Genomic DNA, 19,721 nt, shown 5'->3' with positions numbered 1-19,721 from the left:
TGTCTTTAAACACAGTCTCACTGCTCAGCACAAAATGCAATGGTTTGGTGACATGAAACTAAATGAAACATTTACCCCCCCCCCCCCTCCACACACACACCCACTGTCCTGTTCCTAAACTGCTTATCTGACATTTTCATACAGCAGGCTGTAGAACAGTCAAAGAACAGAAGTGGGTGGCTGACAGGTGCTCTGGTGTGGTTTGTTCCTTCTTTCCTATCAACCATCTATCATCCTTCTATCTCTCCTCCTTCCTCTATTTGTACATCACTCTCTAAAAACACCTCTAATCTTCAGCACTTACATGACCTGGTTGTGTTGCAAGTGTCATAAAACTTTTACAAAAACTAAAAACTGAAGAATGGAATCAGGTTAAGTATATGAATCCACGGACACTCTCCTTCAAGGCTCTATCTATACTGTCATTACTACCATAGATTCTCCAGTCTCTTTAAGTCACTACCACATGGACAAGAAAAGCAATATACTGCTGCATAACACATATAACAACAGCCCCACAAGTTTAAAATACACACCTTTCTAGATAGTTCTCCTGTCACTCGGCTCTGATTCATCACATTCTTTTCAGCAGTTATTAAAACAAACATTATTTTACTACTTACTACTTCAGAGAGTAAAAGACACATGAATTCTGTCAGCATCAACACAGTTATCGTAAGTCCTACGTCAGCTCAATCAGTCAGTCGTGCAGTCAACAAGACAGTCAAGCGTGTGTATCTCGGTCTAACTCACTCCAGTCAAACACACAACAAAGATAAAAGTTTACTACACGTACTTCTAAAAGTTATTATTATGCTTTTTAGCACCATGCTGTAATGCAACAGTACACATTATAAATTGTTATGCTTGAACTTGAATTTTTCCTCACTTCAATTAAAACTCACATACACAATAACTTCATGTTCAGTGAAACGCGCATCATAAAGCTCGCCAAAATCAAAACATACAGGAAAGATATGGAAAAAAACGAAGAAGAGTAATCAAAGGGGACATTTGGGCAGGCCCAAACTGCGACATATTGACCACGGAATTTCTCAACTCCAAAGACAAAGTAATGACAAGGTTACAATGTATGCCTTGGTTAGTACACATCAGAGGATTAAATATATAGTTACACACCAGAGAGGAAAGAAAGATAAAACAACGACGCATATGCTAACGGGATGCACAGAAATACTTGTTACTAACAAGTGAAGATACTTCAGAGGCATGAAATACAAGAAACAGGTTTTTTGTACAAAATGACGATAGATCTATTGTATAGCTAGCCGTGGCCAACACCATGGACCTGAGCACACACACTGGGAGTAATCTAACTTGTTCCCTTCTACGCACAGAGTGCACACCTCAGCATGCTGACAGGGTGGTTCGAGGAGGATGCTCTTGTGTGGTCTGCTCCTTATCTCTCCTCCTTTTCTTTGCATGCTACTCTTCAGTAACACCTCTAATCTTCAGCAATCATACGACCTATTTGTGTTGCAAACGCTGTAAAACTCTCAGTAAAACTTTTTAAAAACCTCAGCATCCATGGCACAAATCTAGCAGTCTACTCAAGGGAGCTCAGGGGCAAAGGTCCTGTAAGGGTAAGGCTCTGGGAACTAGAACACGAGGGGGATGGGACTATAGGTGACCTCTGATACATGGCTCCTCGGGATAAAGGAGCCAGATCTTAGCCTTGGCAAGGATCACTATTTGGACGTCGACTCTTTGTGCATGTAGCATCAACATTTTTCTACAATGCTATAGAAGATGGCGCAAAAGGTTACAATGCTATTTCCCCTCATTAACTGGCTACTTTGCATTTACTTGTGAAAATCTGACCAATAGAGGCAGAGTCTAACAACCCTCACAGACTGTAAGAGCCCGTAACAAGTCACACCCTACCAATAGCTGGAGTCTCTAACAAGCAGTTTTAGGGACAATTGCTATTCAGATCCACCTTTTGAGTGCATTCGAGGGCACCCATATCTAGATATCTAGAAGCCTTGCTTTTTGGAGTAGGTTTTCATTTCTATTGGTCCCCTGCAACTTTCAAGCCCACCTAACCCCAAAATCCGAGTGTGCGCAGAGCCTGTAGTAAGGTTTCCTTAGATAAAAGTTACAGAAGGTGCCACAGGCCAATATATATAGATATAAAAATTATCTGCGGTGTCACAAGAAATATGAGCAACTCCAGTGTCTATTTTTTCCCTCCCCCAGTAAATCAGGGACAAACAGTGTAACACCACATTCCTGCAACAGCACCAACAATATAGTCAACATTTAGTCCTCATGGCCTGTGGTTTCAACACCTAGCCATGACACTTGGGACAGAGAAGGAGAGAAGAAGACAGAAATACAACATTAATTCATATATATATATGGTAGCATTTCAAATCATTTACTATTTCATTTTCAAAATTTGAAAAAAGGTAAAGAATCAAGGGGTTGGACACTACACATCAACTCATTCCAGAAAGAACGAGCAAAAAATACAGAAATTCGACCTTCAACTCTCCACCATTCAGGACAATTCCTTATCACAACCACCCAACCACAGCCAGCCCGTGGCCTTCATGTCCCTCGTCGCCAACACCGCGAGCTAACTTCCTTTACACGTCTGACATTTCAAGTCAATAGCTTCCACAAATCTCACGTCACTCTGACATTGCCAGCCAAATCTGTCATGGTCAGTCAACTGCCTTCCCAAATATGTCATGCCCGTCTAAAGTCTTCTCAAATATGTCATTGTCAGCCAATAGTTTTCAGCAAATATGTCATTGTTAGCAAACAGTTTTCACAAATCTGTCATTGTCAGCCAATGGTTTTCAGCAATCCGTTATATTCAGCCAACTGCCTTCACAAATCTGTCATGCCCGTTAATAGTCATCTCAAATCTATCATTGTCAGCCAATAGTCTTCAGCAAACCTATCATTGTCAGCCAATAGTTTTCAGCAAAATCTGTCACTGTCAGTCAATAGTTTTCTCAAATCTGACATTGTCTGCCAATACTTTTCTCAAATCTGTCATTGTCAGTCAATAGTTTTCACAAATGTATCATTGTCAGTCAATAGTTTTCAGCAAATCTGACATTGTCAGCAAATAGTTTTCTCAAATCTGTCATTGTCAGCCAATAGTTTTCAGCAAAATATGTCATTGTTAGCCAATAGTCTTCACAAATCTATCAGTCTGTCAACAGTCTTCACAAATTTGTCATTGTCAGCCAATAGTTTTCAGCAAATTGGTCAGTCAGTCAATAGTTTTCCACAAATCTGTCATTGTCCGCAAATAGTCTCCACAAATCTGTCACTGTCAGCAAATAGTCTCCGCAAATCAGTCATTGTCAGCAAATAGTCTCCACAAATCTGTCACTGTCAGCAAATAGTCTCCACAAATCTGTCACTGTCAGCAAATAGTCTCCGCAAATCAGTCATTGTCAGCAAATAGTCTCCGCAAATCAGTCATTGTCAGCAAATAGTCTCCACAAATCTGTCACTGTCAGCAAATAGTCTCCACAAATCTGTCACTGTCTGCAAATAGTCTCCGCAAATCAGTCATTGTCAGCAAATAGTCTCTGCAAATCAGTCATTGTCAGCAAATAGTCTCCGCAAATCAGTCATTGTCAGCAAATAGTCTCCACAAATCTGTCACTGTCAACCAACTGCCTCCGTAAGTCTGTCCCTCGCCCTCCAACAGCCTTTCACGAGTCAGACACGTTGGTGTAGGAGACACAAGCTTTGTTGCGCGTGCTTCTCCTCACGGCCGGCACCGGCGACACTTTGCGGCACGGGCTGGGCACCGGTCGCTGGATCTTGGGGGGAATGTTGGTCTCCGACACGGGGTCCGACGTCTGCCCGCTCATTCCTGCCCACGACAAACCAACACAGAAGGGAGAAATTAGGTAGTTTTAGAAAGTGTTTTACGGCAACACAATAAGGTCATATAAATGCCCAAGATTAGAGGTGTTACAAGAGAGTAACAAACACAAAAAAGAAGAAGAGGAGAGAGTTTTAGATTTAGTAAGAGTTTCACGGCACTTGCACCACACAACAGGTCATATAATTGCGGAAGATTAGAGGTGTAGCAAGAGAGTCACAAACACAAAAAAGAAAGAGGGGAGATAAAGACGATAGATGTTTGATAGGAAAGAAGAAGTAAACCACACCAGAGCACCTGACAACCACCCACAAAGGGAAAAATTAATGACTTCCGTGTCCGATACTTGCATTCATGTGACCAAAGATTGCCCACAGGTAGCCGAAGTGTACAGGCTAAATCTACGCTACCGCTGAACACTTCTGTGATGTATGCAATGAAAATGTCCCTTGCCATCAGATAGAAAGGTCATATCTCTCTCTCTCTCATCACAGCTCTCTCTCTCTCTCTCATCACAGCTCTCTCTGTCTCTCTGTCTCTCTCTCTGTCTGTCTGTCTGTCTGTCTGTCTGTCTGTCTCTCTCTCTGTCTCTCTCTCTCTCTCTCAAGAGAGACTTCATGTTTATCCTTCCCCGCTAATGTTTGTGGACTTGAACCCCGCCGGGGGCCAGTCATTGTGTCCTTAGGGAAAAGAATACCCCGCTATACACAGCAAAAGATCTTGTCCATTTGTTTGTGTTTGAGTACTTCATTGGCAGCTTGCATTATAAGTTATAACTATATATGCTTCCCGGGCAGCCAAGAATGTTTCCTGGAGTTCTAGGGTCTGCTGGGGTGACATTCTTGATTTTCAAGAATAAAGAGCTTGTCACTAAGCTGCAGAGATGCCAACCTAAGATGAAACCGTTTAGTGAGATCCAAGAAAATTTTTCATGAGATTTGAATTTTTTTAGTGAGACTGCGTAACAGGTGGTAATATGGTATTCAATAACCCCAAAAACCACACAAGACGAGTCTGGAGTAACGAAACCAAAATGCTTCAACACGCGAAAAAAGAGGAGAGCCAAATACATGATCATACATGATCAGCAATGGCATATTAGGCCCAAATGGCAGATCAAAACTTCAGTGGAAACTGAAGCGGTTTGCAATGATGAGTCTTACGACTATTGCGACCGGTGTCCCAATGATTTTTCTTCCAAATAAGATTCTATTCAACCCGACCACGATAATTCGTGAGATCACACAGAAAGGCGTTGCAGCGTGAGACTGGTTGTGTTTTCGTGAGTCTCACTCCAAAATCATGAGAGTTGGCATCTCGGAAGCCGGGATGTGCTTAATACAAATTCTATTTGATTACCATTATTATTCGCTCGTCTCCGAAGCGGAAAGTCTGGGTTCGAGCCTCGGTTCGGACACAGACTTTTTTCGCCCCCTCCTGTCCACCCAGCAGTAGTAATGGGTACCTGACTTCCGAGTTGCGGAGGTAAAAGCGGCCTGGAAAGGAACTGGCCACCCTGCCACAATATGCCGAAGGCCCAGGAAGTTGTCTCACTAACAAGGCAATCCCCTATGTCCGGATCGGATGCGGGAACAGCTTTACTTTTACCATAATTATTAGGTTATCTACATTCCCAATCATCTCACCATCTACAGCAGGCGTATTCCGTGGCACGTGCCGCCTCCTCTTGAACTCGGTGACGTGACCGTTGCTGTTGTTGCTGGTGCTGTTGCTGCAGCCGGGCAGGGGGCAGCTGGCGTTGTGGTGGCCTTGCATTCTGTTCCAGTGCTCGCGGTCTTGGAGAAACTTGCCCACCGTGTACCGCGGCATCTTTACACAGAGAGACAGTGAGAGGATACTTTAGTTTAGTTTTAGTAGAGGTTTTACGGCGCTCGCAACTGCATAAGGTCATATGAGAGCCAGAAGATTTGAGGTGTTACAAGAGAGTAACAAACACAAAAAAAAGGAGGGGAGATAGAGACGACTGATTTTTTTATAGGAAAGAAGGAGCAAACCACACCAGAGCACCCGCCAACCACCCGCATAGGATACTTGAAGTTAAAGGACTGACTACAAGTAAGTAAATAAGTAATTTTATTCAGCGGTTTTTTTATAGTTTTAATAAGAGTTTTACGGCACTTGCTACAGAATAAGGTCATACAAGTGCCGAAGAGTAGATTATGTGTTACAAGAGAGTAACATACACAAAAAAGAAGGCGGGGAAATAAGGAGAACAGATGTTTGATAGGAAAGAAGGAGTAAAAACCACACCAGAGCACCCGCCAACCACCCACTGACAGTGAGAGGATACAAAGACTGACTACAAGTAAGTAAGTAAGTAAGTTTATTCAAATTTAAGGCCATTGGCCCACATCACATCATATAAAACACTTATTTGCTGAATAAAGTTTCCATAATAAGAAAGAAAGAAAAACTGCAGGTTGTGCACATATCTCTTATCATGGGTCAAAAATTGCATATTTCTGTCACTGGACTGACTACAAAGAATGTATCAAGACAATATTGTACAACAAAAATGTCTAAGAACACAAAAATACTCCTACACTAATTTCAACAGCATTCATCTGCCAAGCATAAAAGAAAAGAACATAAACATCAACTGATGAAGTTTTAAGGGAAAGAACAAAGAGAAATTTACATCACAAAGAAATTAGGACAAAATCATTAAAGTTATCCCCGCCTCTTAAATAACCTAATAGTGTTGATTGGAGTGTTAAACCTCCATACCATCTCACCATTTTCACTAAAGTTATCCCTTATCCATAAAACACTTCTCTTATTATGTCAAGTCACATAGAAGTACAGGAAAAAGAAAACTAGCCATCTATGACAAAGACTCCAAATAAATAACCAATCTGTATTATATACAAGGAAAGCGATTTTGCCTTACCTTCCCTTTCAGCTTTCTCCTTCCGAGGCGAATTTCTCGACCACTCTGTAAACAAAATGTGGAGCAATGTTTAAAGCAAACCATTTGTACTGAAAGAAAGGTAATCAATTTGGAAATTATTTAATTTCACTTTTCTCTTGTATACTTCAAAGAAGTTGAGACAAATTTTTGAAAGTGTGGAGACCATTAAAATGAAACCTGATGCCTAAAGAACTTCATCATAACTTTCTACAGTATCATTAGCTCCCTGTCCATAACTCAAATCATCACACATACATCACTACATTTTTGTACAACACGAACCAAACTGTACACACTGGAAATTGTACATGGACACCTTATGCCTTTGTTTCCTTTCTGTTTTCGTGTCAAAAGTTACCAGTACTGACTTGAATTTCATTTAGAAAATAAATTTAACATTTTATAGATGCACATCGAAATTTGTATAAAAAATCAATTGAGTATGCATAGACAAGATAAATATATAATTTCCACTTCATGCAGCTAGAAGCTCACCCCAGAAATGAGACGTCCCACCCTTGCTTTAAAGCTCTGGCTCGAAAATTTTGGCAGGTGTGCAAACGTGCTGGTGAGTATTTTCTCAAAATCTGAGTCGACTCGGAGCGGCTCGTCCGTGACTCTCTCGTTCTCCCACCAGGGCACTATGTCGGGGATGCCACAGGCCGGACCAGGCTCGTGGAAGAAATCACTCTGCTCATCGTCCGCTGTTGGAAATGGAAATATTTTTTAAAACATAATAATGTTCATCAGAATGAAGGATTACAAGGTGGTTTAATATGACTACTGTTACATCATTGTAAAAACAAATTTCCCAAAGAGATGTATTAAGTGGAGTTCATTTTCTTTTTAATTTCTATTTCCATTTAGTGGATATTTTCCAAAGATGTAGTCACAATACGACTGTCATCAATTACTTGTGACTGTGGTGCCGGTGAAAAAAAACAATACATAACTAAGTTTAAGGTCTGATCTCTAGGTTCTCAAGCTAAAGGCACGCTGGCAGTTAGTTACTATCTTTTGTCAACAGGAAAGACACAGTCAATTATATAGAGAAGAAAACCATGTTTTTGGTAGGGGTGGGGGTTGGGAGCACAAAGCTGACAAAGTAAGATTTTTTTAAAATTATTTTAATTTTTGAAAATAAAAATGTATTCATTTTTCACTAGGCAATGTCTTAGAAACAACAAAGGAGAGCATTTACCTTCTCGTGCATCCTCATTGTTGACATTGATGTCACTGTCAAACTCGCTACTGCTGAGAGAGCTTTCCCTGTAAAAAGACGCACACACAGAAGACATTTAGGGAAGGAAGCCAATAGACAGGGACAAAAGCGTCATTGAAAAATATACAATTTGCAACTGAAATTAAACATACAATCCTCCTTGTAATTTTAATTCAGATGGCACGACACGACTCAATTCTGCTTCAACTTATTTGTCCCTCTTGCCCTTTGGACTCTGCACGATAAGCCTTATCATGCAGAGTCCAAACTGTCCAAGATGGCCACCAACTGAACAGGAGAAAACTGGATGTCTTAGAGAGATGGGCGTCTTGGACGATGTCAAATGCGTCATTATAAATATGTTGCTGTTCTTGTAGTTATCAACCCATCCAGCAACAGTTGGGCCCTCGCCCTTCTGTCCAATGCCATGTACTGATAAGTGCAGGTTTGCTGCAGTTGCTGTAATGCTGCATTGAGTGTCATTATAACTCAGGCCAAAGGGCTAGAACTCAGATGGCCGCTGGATCGGAAAAGTAAAGTGCCATTAAAAATATCATATTTTTTTAATGCAAGGTTAGGAAGTTGTCGTTTGTACAGATAATTGTCTTGGACAGATGGCTGTTAGAGCAGAGGTTCATCGTACTTCAGGTGTTTTATTCAGTAAACAACATAGAGTATAGAGCAAGGGTACTCACTGCGAAACACTGGCCACTTCCATTCTGTCGGAGCTGGCCCCAGCGGCCATGACAGCGTTCATGTCTCCGTGAGAGTAGGCAAAACTGTACTCCGTGCGGCTCTTGCTGCTGCGCTTCCTCTTCCCCGCGGTCACTGAGTGTGGCATGTTGGTCGTAGAGGAGGAGCTGCGGGGCCCGGAGAAGGACTGACGCTCCATGGTGGCAGACGGGGAGTCTTCTTTACGCTTCCCCACGCATTTGTCGCCAGAAACCGAGTCGGCATCAGAGGGGATCGGGTCAGTCAGCGGAGACGAGTCCACGGTCATGGTCTTGTACTTTCTCCTCCTCCTCTGGGGTCGCATCGGAGACAGGTTCTCCGTAAAAGAATCCGACTCGACCGGCGGGACTGGGTCAACCACGGGAACGGTCAGCTTGGGAATCCTGTGACAGGCTGCCAGATCATCCGAGTCGCTGTGGATGACATTGCCAGCGTAGTCTCTCATGGTCTGCTCTTCCACGCTACTCTCCGACGCCTCACTGATCGTGCCCCGTTTCCAGTAGTAGTTGTTGCTCGAAGAGCGGCGAATTCCTCTCCGTTTCTTGACAAACCTCCTGGGACAAGCATTGGGGCCGACACTGTCCGGAAGAGAAGCACCAGGTCTGCTGACACTGGCCGTCTCCTCCAGGGCCATGGTCAGATCCTGCACCAACTCATCCATCCTGATGTATTTGTGTTGCGCTGCAAACACTTTTAAGTTTTCAAAATCTTTCACAATGTTGTTCTCCATTTGGTCTCCATATAATTCTGAAAAGGAAATAGATATATTATACACACTACTTTTCAGAATATCAAAGACACCAGACAATGTCGAAAAATTCAATGATCCATGTCCACTGCAACCACAATGTCCCCCCCCCCCCCCCCCCCCCAAACCAACCTCGAGCATGGAGAGTACCAACCTTCACACACGGTAAGATCACAGGCAACATGCATCAAACAACTCATGCCTAAACAGACTTAACCACTCAGTCAGTGTAATGAAAGGACTTTAAACTTCTGGGAACAACAGACACTCACTTCGAGTCTCTTGGCCACCAAAAAATAATAACGAAATATGATAAAATGATACCCCTCTTGATTACAAAGTGATTGGAATGAGTCAAAAATAGAAACCAAAAGGATAATAATTGTTCTCCATTATGCAGCATTTAAGATGGTTGTTTAATGTTGCGCTGGGAGATTTCTCCATCACTCAATAAATTACTGTGACACTGTTCTGTACACGCCTATGATTGTGCAAAGTCCAGTTCCCATACTGTGTAAAAAAAATGCACTATATTCCAACATGAAATACCCATCACAAAAGATCAACTCCTTTACTTATTCAAATTACAAGATTGTGTTTTCATGGCCAACAAAATGGGATTTTATCCAGTTTTGACCCCAACGAAATACTTACTACCCTAATATCCTGCAATTTTGCAATTCTACGCCTTCCTCAAACCTTTACCCCATTTCCATTATTTTTTTTTATGTATGTTAAGTTTTTATCATTGATCTTGGTCTTGGGGCCAAAGCTAGAGATTGTGAATAAAATCATTTGCTTGCATGTCGAGCATTTGTGAAGCATCATGGTGAAATCAGGCGCTCGTCAAAATAACGAACTTGAAGAAACTGGCATTTTCCGCTAGTTTGGCAATTTTTATCAAATTTTTGTTTTTTCTCCCTCACACTTTTGATGTCCATTTTAAAACAAATTTCCATGTGAGTTTTACTGAAAAACATTGATTAAAGGCACAAAATATGTACATTTTCAGTTTACAAGGACTCTCGAGCTATGGAAGTTACTTTACCAAACATTGGTAGCCATTTTCTCGCTACTTTGACCCCTCTGAAACCAGGCGACCCCATCTCCTTCCATCCCAAATATCTCGACTTCTATTCAAGATAGACAGGTAACCTATTTTTTCCAACGAAAGTAAGGCAAATGAATAAGCTTTCATAATTCAAAAAAATCCCCAAATTCGACAAGCGCCTGAGTCCACAACACATTTTTTTTAGGTTGAAAAATTCACTACAAGGTAGCTAATTCTGTGACTCTCTAGTCTCTAGACTTTTCCGTGAGAAACCCACTAATTGACACAGGCACTGAAAGTTACAGGCTACCATCTTTTGTCTCAGCTAAGGCTAAGATTAAATATTACAAAATATTAATTTTCCAAATTCCAATTCCAAAAGTTTATTACGCCCCATTCAATTGCCACTCTATACTATTGGTGAGAATGCTGTGCTGGTTGGTGCTGTGTTCATGATTTTCACACTCACAGCATTTTGAATTTTAAAAAGCAAGTGGCAATTTTCTGGCCGAATAGCCATTGATCTACTGACCGGCGCGACGCCAGAGAATAGCTGCTCCACTTGCCTATTTCAAAATAAAATCTTATAGACAGCAGAACAGAGGAGGCCCCTACACAGATATGAGTTTCATGGAACCAGAAAACATGATCAAACACATCATGCACATTTTCACCAATTAGATCTACTTGATCCTATTGATACGCAATGATATTGCACACTCCATAAGAACAAGGCTTTCGACTTTAGAGTGAGGATCTTTTAACAACTCGGCTTGACTAGCCTAGACTGCAGCTGTCAGCTGTTACCCGACTTTGGTACTTTTCTGACTTTTCAGTTGTGTGTTTATCAAAACAAAATCTCACCAACACACAATTTGACCAATGGTAATGATAAGGGGAGTTGAAAAAGTAACATTCCGATCTATATGATAAAATGTCATTTTTATAGGGCTAATACTTACATTTAACATTTCAAAGAAGAAAAGAATTAGGATAAAATCAAGGTTTCTTCCTAGTCTGTGTGTACACTCGACGCCATCTTATCAGTTGAACTCTCGTTTATTGTTTCCATCTCGCACAGTCGAGTGAGATTCTGCGAGAGTGTGCATTGGAAACAAGAGAATTGTTTGAAAATGTCGGACAAGCAAAGAGCTATCCCAATCAACAACAATTTCGGGAGGAATCTGTTTACACACAGTACTCCAAGGTTTGTATCACATACCATGGAATGTTTTTGTAAAGTGATTTGCCTTTTATTTTGTCTTTGCTTGCAAATCTTTTACTGTTCATGAGGAAAACCCTTCTCCACAAAAATTAAAGCGGTTGCTATGGCGGCACTGAAATTTGATCTTGATGAACATGACCATTGATAGGCCTAGATCTAGACTTAGATCTACCTGTTTGACAAATGGGACATGGGATCATGATACCTGCTGTCTGAATAGTCTGCCAAACTCTATGTTAGGTGTGTGTGAAGAACACTGCTAACCTTTACACGGTCATCCAAAAGAAGGCGATGAATTAACACCATCAGCCATATTTCAGAATCGGATATTATTTGTTTGTAGAGTTCTGCTAATTTCAAGCAACAAATTAAACTGTGTACTCATTATAAGATGTATCAGAGAAACATAGTATGGGGATGTGGGTAACAGACTATAATTTGGGTTCCTGGACAGATCTGTAGCAGATTAATTAACATTTAACTTTGATCTCTGCCTCAGCAGCTGTTATACAGCTGCAGGTTACCTAGGGTTTAAGTTTAGGGGAATGGGATATGTACTGAGCAATTGAAAGGAAAGTAGCCTTTATCTTAAATGGAGATTGATTTGGTCAAATTTTTTTCGAGAGAAATATTAAAAACCTAATTGAAAGCTTTTTTTCTGGAAGTCTTTCTGTTTGCCCGAGTCAAGTTTTTTCATCTGTTGCATTAGTTTAGTGTTCAGTAGTTGTTTTTTTTCTTTCAAGATGATCAAGAGAAAAGATAAAAACTTACTTTTGAATCCAGCATATAATATAAACCATGCAAAAGCTCAGCTCTCGCTAAAATACATGCAGTCAAATTTCTCCCACACATTCAACTTATAACTCCATTGTTTAGCTGACCGTTAGGGCACCAGTGCATGTTTTGCAACCACTTTCTTTTTCTCTTCTCAGTTTTTAGCTTTCTGTTGTAAGATGTTCAAGTCAAGGGCAGTCCCACTCTTTGATGTTGTCTTCTCATCATTTCCTCCGTCAGCATCTTCATCTCCCCTCTTTTGCTGTTCCCTGTAGGATTTTCTTATGGTCTTGTAATGTACCCCTACCCCTTCAGTTTGTCTCTTTTCATGGAAGTTTTCATGCAGCTCCATAGTGTTGATGCTGGTTCGAGATGCTGAGGAGTTTGGGACAACAGACTCTCTCTCTCTCTACTTTAGATATATTTGTACACCCGTGTCTTTTTCACATTTTTGTTTCTCCTTAATGATCCTTGCAGTGTTCACTTTATCCTAGAGTAAACTTTTCATATCATCATCATATTAATACAAGATATGTGTGCCTGTCTTGACTGATCTTATGCAGCCTTGAAATTTAAAGACAAATTATGTATTTTTTCTACATATGCGGACATAATAGAGCTACTATATATCTTTGATTGAAATTATTAGAACTTGCCATACAGTTAGTGTTTGGATGATAAGAGCTGTTGTACTATTGTTGTTGTAGATGTTTTTTTATTGTTTTGTTTGTGATCCCAATTTTAAGAATATTGGGGGGAGGGAGGGGGATTAATTAATAGGATGTTCTCAATTCTCAAGGGGGGGGGGGGGGTGTCTGTTTTTTTGGATAGTTGACATCTAGCTGTTTGTTTGGAATTTTGTTTAAAAAAATAAAAAATTAACAGTGATCCTATAATATTATTATCCACCTAAGTTCATTCAATTTTGACTATTATTTAATTATGTATTCTAGCAAGAAGAGTAAGTCAATCAGGTAAGTCTCAGTTAGTAGTAGTAGCTAGAACCACCAACTTATTTAAAGTTCATATTTAAATTTATCATATGCTCCCATTTCCGTATATTTAACTTCACACAACTTATTGTAGATATCTAGTTGAACTCTTTTTTTATTTCCTTTATCTTTTTAAGTTACAGATATTTTGCTTTGAAACCATCTATTTGTTTTGAACATTTTATAACAGTTCTACAGCAAATGGCACTTTTTTTTTGTTTTTGAGTATTTTAAAAAAATACTTGATTATCGTGTACAGATAAACTGATAACAACAGTTCTTTGTGTCAGAGTTGGCAAAGTACGGTACTTCCTTCTTGCCATGCCTCTCAATGATTTGAAGCAAAATGTTATTTTGCATACATATATATATTAATGAATAATTCTCACAGGCCAACATTTTCCTTGTCATTCATCTGGCCCGCCACTCTCTCATTAGTCCACAATCCAACTTATAGAGACTCAAAGGCCCCATCCCACTGCATTTGCAGCTTTGTATCTGGAATACCTTCAGAGTTAAAAGTACAAAATGTTTAAACTTTGAAATCTGCATAAATGAAAATACATTGCACCTCTCACCTCGGTATGTTCGAACCATTTTTTTGTAATGTAAACATAATCTGTTCAGAGTGGATGATACTGTCTATTGCTGGCGGTTTGTACGAAAACGTTTTATTATAATCCCTTGCCAAAAGGAAAATCTAAGGGTCATTGCAAAACAATCAAGATGGAATCTTCACTGGAAATTTGTGTAGTGTCTGATGTGAGGCTACTTCACCAGTGCGCTGAAGAACACCTGTTCACTGACTGGTGAAACTGAACTTCATTTGTTGTGAGATCAACTGTAGAGTATTTTGTACCAAAGGAACTTTTCACTTTTGAGCTCTTAGTCTTAGTGGCATACACTGAGAGAGAGATAATGCTGATTCTCTGATGATTTCTCGGGAGTTGGAGAATACAGTTAACAGTGCATTAAGTCTCTTTTGCTTGTTTTATAAGATGAGATAAGATAAGATAAGAAGCATCTTTATTGTCCAGATCCTGGAACATTGATTTGGTGTTTCACCACGTACACACATACACACACACACATACATAGTAATAGTACACACACACACACAAACATGAACACACACGCAAGCTTACAGTCACATGCATAATATAAATGAACAGTAATATATATATATAAACAATAATAATGTTAATGTTGTTTAGCTCTCCACCCCTGTTGAACTTATTCTTAGTGCCAGGAAAGTTTGGTGTACAGATAAATTGATAGATCGATGGACAGATAAAGATCTACACATTACGTGGAGATAGACCACGAGAGAGAGAGATACAGAGAGAGGGGGATTGAAGGTTGAGAAGAGTTAGAGAGAGTGTGTGTGTGTGTGTGTGTGTGTGTGTGTGTGTGTGTGTGAAAGAGAAAGAGAGAGAGAGAGTCGGAGAGAGGGAGAGAGAGAGAGAGAGAAAGAAAGAGAGAGAGAGAAAACAATCTTGACTTCATTTTCTCTTTTTCGAATTACTAAAAAATGTAGTTAGTTATCTGTCTAGTAATGTAGAGCAATGTAATTTTTTTTAAAGTAAGCCTGCTATTTATTTCTCTGATACCTAGGGCTGGGTACATCGTCAACTGATATCGGTTTGTTAGAACTCCTCTAGCCAGACTTTTGTTTTCACCTTTATTCAGGTTCATTATTAGAAATAACAAGAAAATTCTCCATATTAACGAATTAATATGGATGAATCAAGGCCAGTATTTTAGCCTACTGTAGAGCGTATCTATTTATAACAAGCATTAAATTCTTTCAAAGAGCTGTGGACCTTCCGTATGCCTTGTGATTTGTCTTTTTTTCATACACTTTTTATAAAACGTGATACTTTTTTAAGATCCTTTCAGAGCTATTATCTATTGTTTAATTTGGCCATTAATATTTTAGATAAAAAAACACCCTGACATTTATCTGCCAATTTAAAACATGACAAAAATAAAGGTTCATCTGTAGCCTCATTTTTTTCTCGTTTTTTTCAGTTTTACAGAATTTTACAACTGGCACCCTTTATGCTTCAAATCCCTCAATTTTACTTTCTACTCTTTGGCTCAACTCTTCTCATATTTGCACAGGATCATATCATGACTTCTGCACACGCCTAGGATTTCAGCAGTCTCTGTGGGGATTTTAAAAACATATTTGGGGGTATTCTTTAACTGTCCCCGGGGCTTTATGCACCCTGCATAATTTAACAAAATTTGATCATTTTTTGCATCATTTCTGATTATTTTCCTTTATCATTCTTTGATAACAGAATCGCATAATTTCACATTTTTGGGCTCAGTTTGCAAAATCTCATTTTTTTTTGTGCATAAAACCACGGGAACAGTTTAACTAAGTCTTGCACTCTTTTAAAATGACTAAAGAAGTGTCGTTTAGCTCAAAATTACTTGTAGTTATAGGATGTAAAAAAATGTTCAGTCTTGTAGAAGGAATGTTACCACAACACTTTTTTTGGTTTATCTCCAGGAAATTATTGCTGCACAGAGTTTTTAAGCAATATAATGACCTTTCAAACTGCATTATATTCGGTTATCTATATATCAGTCAGGTTAAAACAGGTAGTAAATGTGGCTTTGCTAGATGCTAGCGAGAATATGGGTACATGTATTTATTTCATTTCAACTTGCACCCTTTCTAGTCTAAGCTATTAAACTCCAATGGACAAAACAATATTTGTCTTTTAGTTGAACTACTCTACATTTAATTTTTGCACCAGCTCACTATTAGTATTACACTCCAATCATATGAACAATCATTGTATTTTCTGCTGTTATCTTTTAAATGTTATTGATTAGAATGACTGCCGGTCTTAACTATACTTCAGAGGCTATTACTATTAGTGAGATAAAGAAATCGGTACTCATCCTTGCATCTGCCAATATTTACAGTCAGGGTTAGGAGTATATTTCTCTTTAAAAAAACAGTGGTATGACGGGTGTTAGTACCGGGTACTTTGAGTGTCTACTCTTCTGTGTCTTTACTGCCTGGACCCAAAATCATTCTTTTAATAATGCAAAATTTCAATCCAACAATTTTCTTGTTTTGAGCCACTTGTGTCTACGATAAATCTGTACAGTACATGATACTGTAAGTACAACTGCATAATCTGTACACATGTACTTGTACATGTTTTTATCAGACTAGTGTCCTTTTTTTTACTAAGAATTATAATTTACTTCATAATTTATCTATCATGAAACATTCCTTACCTAATAACCATTCACGTTCACTTCCCAGATATAGAACTTTACATCTCTCTAGTTTATTCATGCGTTGTTGTTTCTCATGGCTTTTTTATTCTTTCATATATTACAACGCATGATAGAATTCCCGAGTACTCCCGATCTCACCCAATCGTCCCGAAGCTGTACGTGCCAGAATGGAAGACAGACATGCAGAATCGGTCTATAATCACCGAGGTTTGTGGAACATGTTTTGGTTTTTTGCAATCTTTCAATTTTAACAAGTATTAAACATGAGTGAATAGAATCTAGATATATGTGCCTTCAACCGTGACTATGATTTCACATGCCTTGTTTCATTTTCAAATATTTCGTCCCATCCATCCGAGACTGACTAAAAACATTGCGGTGGGTGGTTGACGGGTGCTCTGGTGTGGTTTGCTCCTTCTTTCCTACCAAACATCTATTGTCCTGATCTCTCCTTCTTTTTTGTGTTTGTTACTCTCTTGTAACATATCTGATCTTCGGCACTTACATGACCTTATTGTGTTGTAAGTGCTGTAAAACTCTTACTAAAACTAAAACATTGTGCCCCCCTGTCCCACCTTGGGACACACAATCTCACCATCCCATCCATTCATCAAGAAGCACTAAGGGTGACACAGTCTGTCCTACCGCTCCAGCCATCTGATATTTTGTTACATAACTCATACAAATTCACTTTAGTTACGGTGGTACAGTATATTCGTTTGTCTGTGCGGGTTACTTCAATCAGTCAGACACATTGAGTCTTTAAAATATTAATCAGTAATCCACTGATTTTCACTCGCTGCGCCATTTCATTGCTCTCATCAAAACTCATTTTGTCACACCACCCAAACGAATTCCCGTTCACTTTCAGTACGGTATAATCAAGTTACTTCAGTAGTACCAGTACGAGTCAAATGCTTTGATTCTTTTAACATATTGATTAATAAATCATTGATTTCAGTGTCTGTAAAGTATCATTTCTTTGCTTCTTCTTCTTCTTCTCGATCGCATCATATTTGAAGTCCGGTATCTGTCATATATAGGGCCGTCATACTCAGTTCATCTGTCCGCTCATATAGCTTCTCCTGTAGTGTCAGTGGGGTTGGCCACATTTCCTGTCTCGGGGCCCTGTGTGTGTCTTATGGCACTTGAAGTAAAGTTGTTCCCGCATCCGATCCGGACATTGGGGATTGCCTTGTTAGTGAGACAACTTCCTGGGCCTTTGGCATATTGTGGTAGGGTGGCCAATTCCTTTCCATGACGCCTTTACTTCCCTAACTCGAAGTCAGGTACCTATTACTGCTGGGTGGGCAGGAGGGGGTGAAAAAACATCAGTGTCCGAACCGAGGCTCGAACCTGGACTTTCCGCTTCGGAGACGAGTGCACTAACCACTTCGCCACCGCACCCTCTTGAAGTCGGTACAATTTCTTTGCCATCACCAGAACGCCACGCTGGGAGGCATCCCGAACTACGAGCACGATGAGAACCTCTTCCTGGAGAAGCGGGAACAGATGCACTACAACGTGGAAGACTGGACGCGCGTTGAGGAGAAGATCAACATCCCTCCCCGTGCTGAGCTCCTGCGGCCAAACTTCCACCACGAGACCTCTCGCTACCAGAGTGAGCTGATGATGAGGAGGGACGACAATGCTGTGTGAAAAGACTTTAGTATTTATTTGGTAGCTAGCTGAAAATTTCACTGTACAAATATCACTAGTTTAGTTGTGAACGCTACAAAAGATCATTTTACCACCCAATAAATGGACTTCCATCATGGTCCATCCAATACAAATGCACAATAATTTATTTTTTAACTTCAACTCCTTTTCGGCGGGGGAAAAAAATCTCGATGACTCAGTACAAGAAGAAAGTGACTAAATATGGTAAAGTCATCCATATATGATATATCATTGAAGTAACAAACGTCCCCCAGAGAACTAAGTAAACTAATGTGTGCTCAGAGGAAGTAATGTGAGTGCAGTGCTTGCCCTAATTTCTTTCAATCAGTATTATTTCACATTCTGTAAATAAATTATGTGTATACTCTACATGACTTTGTTATGTTGAAAAAAAATGCGACCAACGGTAATCCAAACGTCCAGTGTAATGTTCTTGTGTCGAGGCTTCTCCGCCATCTTTCTTGTGTTTGTAAAAATATGTGTATATTATGTGTTATATGAGCAGCAACTCAACACAATGAGTCACATGTCCCATTTTCACTCTATAGAATGCTTATCAAATTGACGACACATTAAACTCCCAACAAGTGGGTGACTGGAGAAGAATCACAGAACTCGATGTACAGAAAAGTGGGAAGACAGAATAACATCAAGAGGCTAGCCCAGGATAGACAAAGATGGAAGGTTTTTGTCCTTGGCCTATACCCTAGTGCAGAGTGAGAAAGGCAATGATGAAGTGGGTGACAACAATACAAGTCTAGCTGCTTTAGATTTATATTTAAGTATAGGAGTTTTTATGCCACATCCCCCCCTCCCCCCTCCTAATCCACACAATTCAGATCATTTACGAGGCGGGCATTGAACCTGCCTTTCAGGGCATGTTTGGATGATCTGGTACATTCCTCTCACAGATGATTGGCTAAAATGGTTACATTTTGTAACATGCCAGTACATACATGACATGATACAGCCGGGGGCAAGGAAATCAAATACATCAGGATTGACAAATGTGTTTGACACAGGCAAACCAATATCGAAAAATTAAAGAGATATCAGTCAGGGAATGACCAATTATACCAACATATCCGTGATTTCGAGTTTTCCGTGTTCATGTTACCTGTGCTTGATTGTAACAGCTTTAACTTTAAGGGTGTGCATCATTGCCCAACAGAAACTGGACACCCTTCGACACATACGTGTCTTTGTAATTGATCCAGCTAC

General features: G+C 39.8%; 2 protein-coding genes across 3 annotated transcripts; one reads left to right on the top strand and one right to left on the bottom strand.

The window, feature by feature from the left end:
• Window positions 1-217: 217 nt before the first annotated feature.
• LOC101852118 (G patch domain-containing protein 2) lies at window positions 218-11,621 on the bottom strand. The gene is made up of 7 exons (XM_005106895.3): window positions 11,525-11,621; window positions 8,727-9,510; window positions 8,011-8,078; window positions 7,305-7,513; window positions 6,789-6,833; window positions 5,524-5,707; window positions 218-3,865 (listed from the first exon to the last, which is right to left on the bottom strand). Exons 2-7 carry the CDS (start codon window positions 9,491-9,493, stop codon window positions 3,702-3,704), a joined length of 1,437 nt encoding a protein of 478 aa, XP_005106952.1. The 5' UTR covers window positions 9,494-9,510; window positions 11,525-11,621; the 3' UTR covers window positions 218-3,701.
• Window positions 11,622-11,648: 27 nt separating this feature from the next.
• Window positions 11,649-18,869, top strand: LOC101851760. Of its 2 annotated transcripts, XM_005106893.3 has the most exons (4): window positions 11,649-11,769; window positions 13,515-13,535; window positions 16,934-17,027; window positions 18,264-18,869. In XM_005106893.3, exons 1-4 carry the CDS (start codon window positions 11,696-11,698, stop codon window positions 18,477-18,479), a joined length of 405 nt encoding a protein of 134 aa, XP_005106950.1. In that variant the 5' UTR covers window positions 11,649-11,695; the 3' UTR covers window positions 18,480-18,869. The 2 variants fall into 2 exon arrangements, with proteins under 2 accessions (XP_005106950.1, XP_005106951.1); XM_005106894.3 differs by lacking the exon at window positions 13,515-13,535 and having other exon boundaries at window positions 11,652-11,769.
• The last annotated feature ends 852 nt before the right edge of the window (window positions 18,870-19,721 follow it).

This window comes from Aplysia californica, unplaced genomic scaffold (assembly GCF_000002075.1).
Source record: "Aplysia californica isolate F4 #8 unplaced genomic scaffold, AplCal3.0 scaffold00561, whole genome shotgun sequence".
In the NCBI taxonomy this organism is placed as follows: domain Eukaryota; kingdom Metazoa; phylum Mollusca; class Gastropoda; order Aplysiida; family Aplysiidae; genus Aplysia; species Aplysia californica.
The sequence above is the reverse complement of the archived record's forward strand: the minus strand, read 5'-3'. Positions and strand labels throughout refer to the sequence as shown.

Coding starts and splice junctions, on each gene's coding strand:
- LOC101852118 (XM_005106895.3), bottom strand. CDS start 9,493: ATGGAGAACAACATTGTGAAAGATTTTGAAAACTTAAAAGTGTTTGCA. Junction 7,514..8,010: donor CAATGAGGATGCACGAGAAG/GTAAATGCTCTC, acceptor CATTTCCAACAG/CGGACGATGAGCAGAGTGAT. Junction 5,708..6,788: donor GGAGAAAGCTGAAAGGGAAG/GTAAGGCAAAAT, acceptor CTCTGTGTAAAG/ATGCCGCGGTACACGGTGGG.
- LOC101851760 (XM_005106893.3), top strand. CDS start 11,696: ATGTCGGACAAGCAAAGAGCTATCCCAATCAACAACAATTTCGGGAGG. Junction 13,536..16,933: donor AAGAAGAGTAAGTCAATCAG/GTAAGTCTCAGT, acceptor AACGCATGATAG/AATTCCCGAGTACTCCCGAT. Junction 17,028..18,263: donor ATCGGTCTATAATCACCGAG/GTTTGTGGAACA, acceptor TGCCATCACCAG/AACGCCACGCTGGGAGGCAT.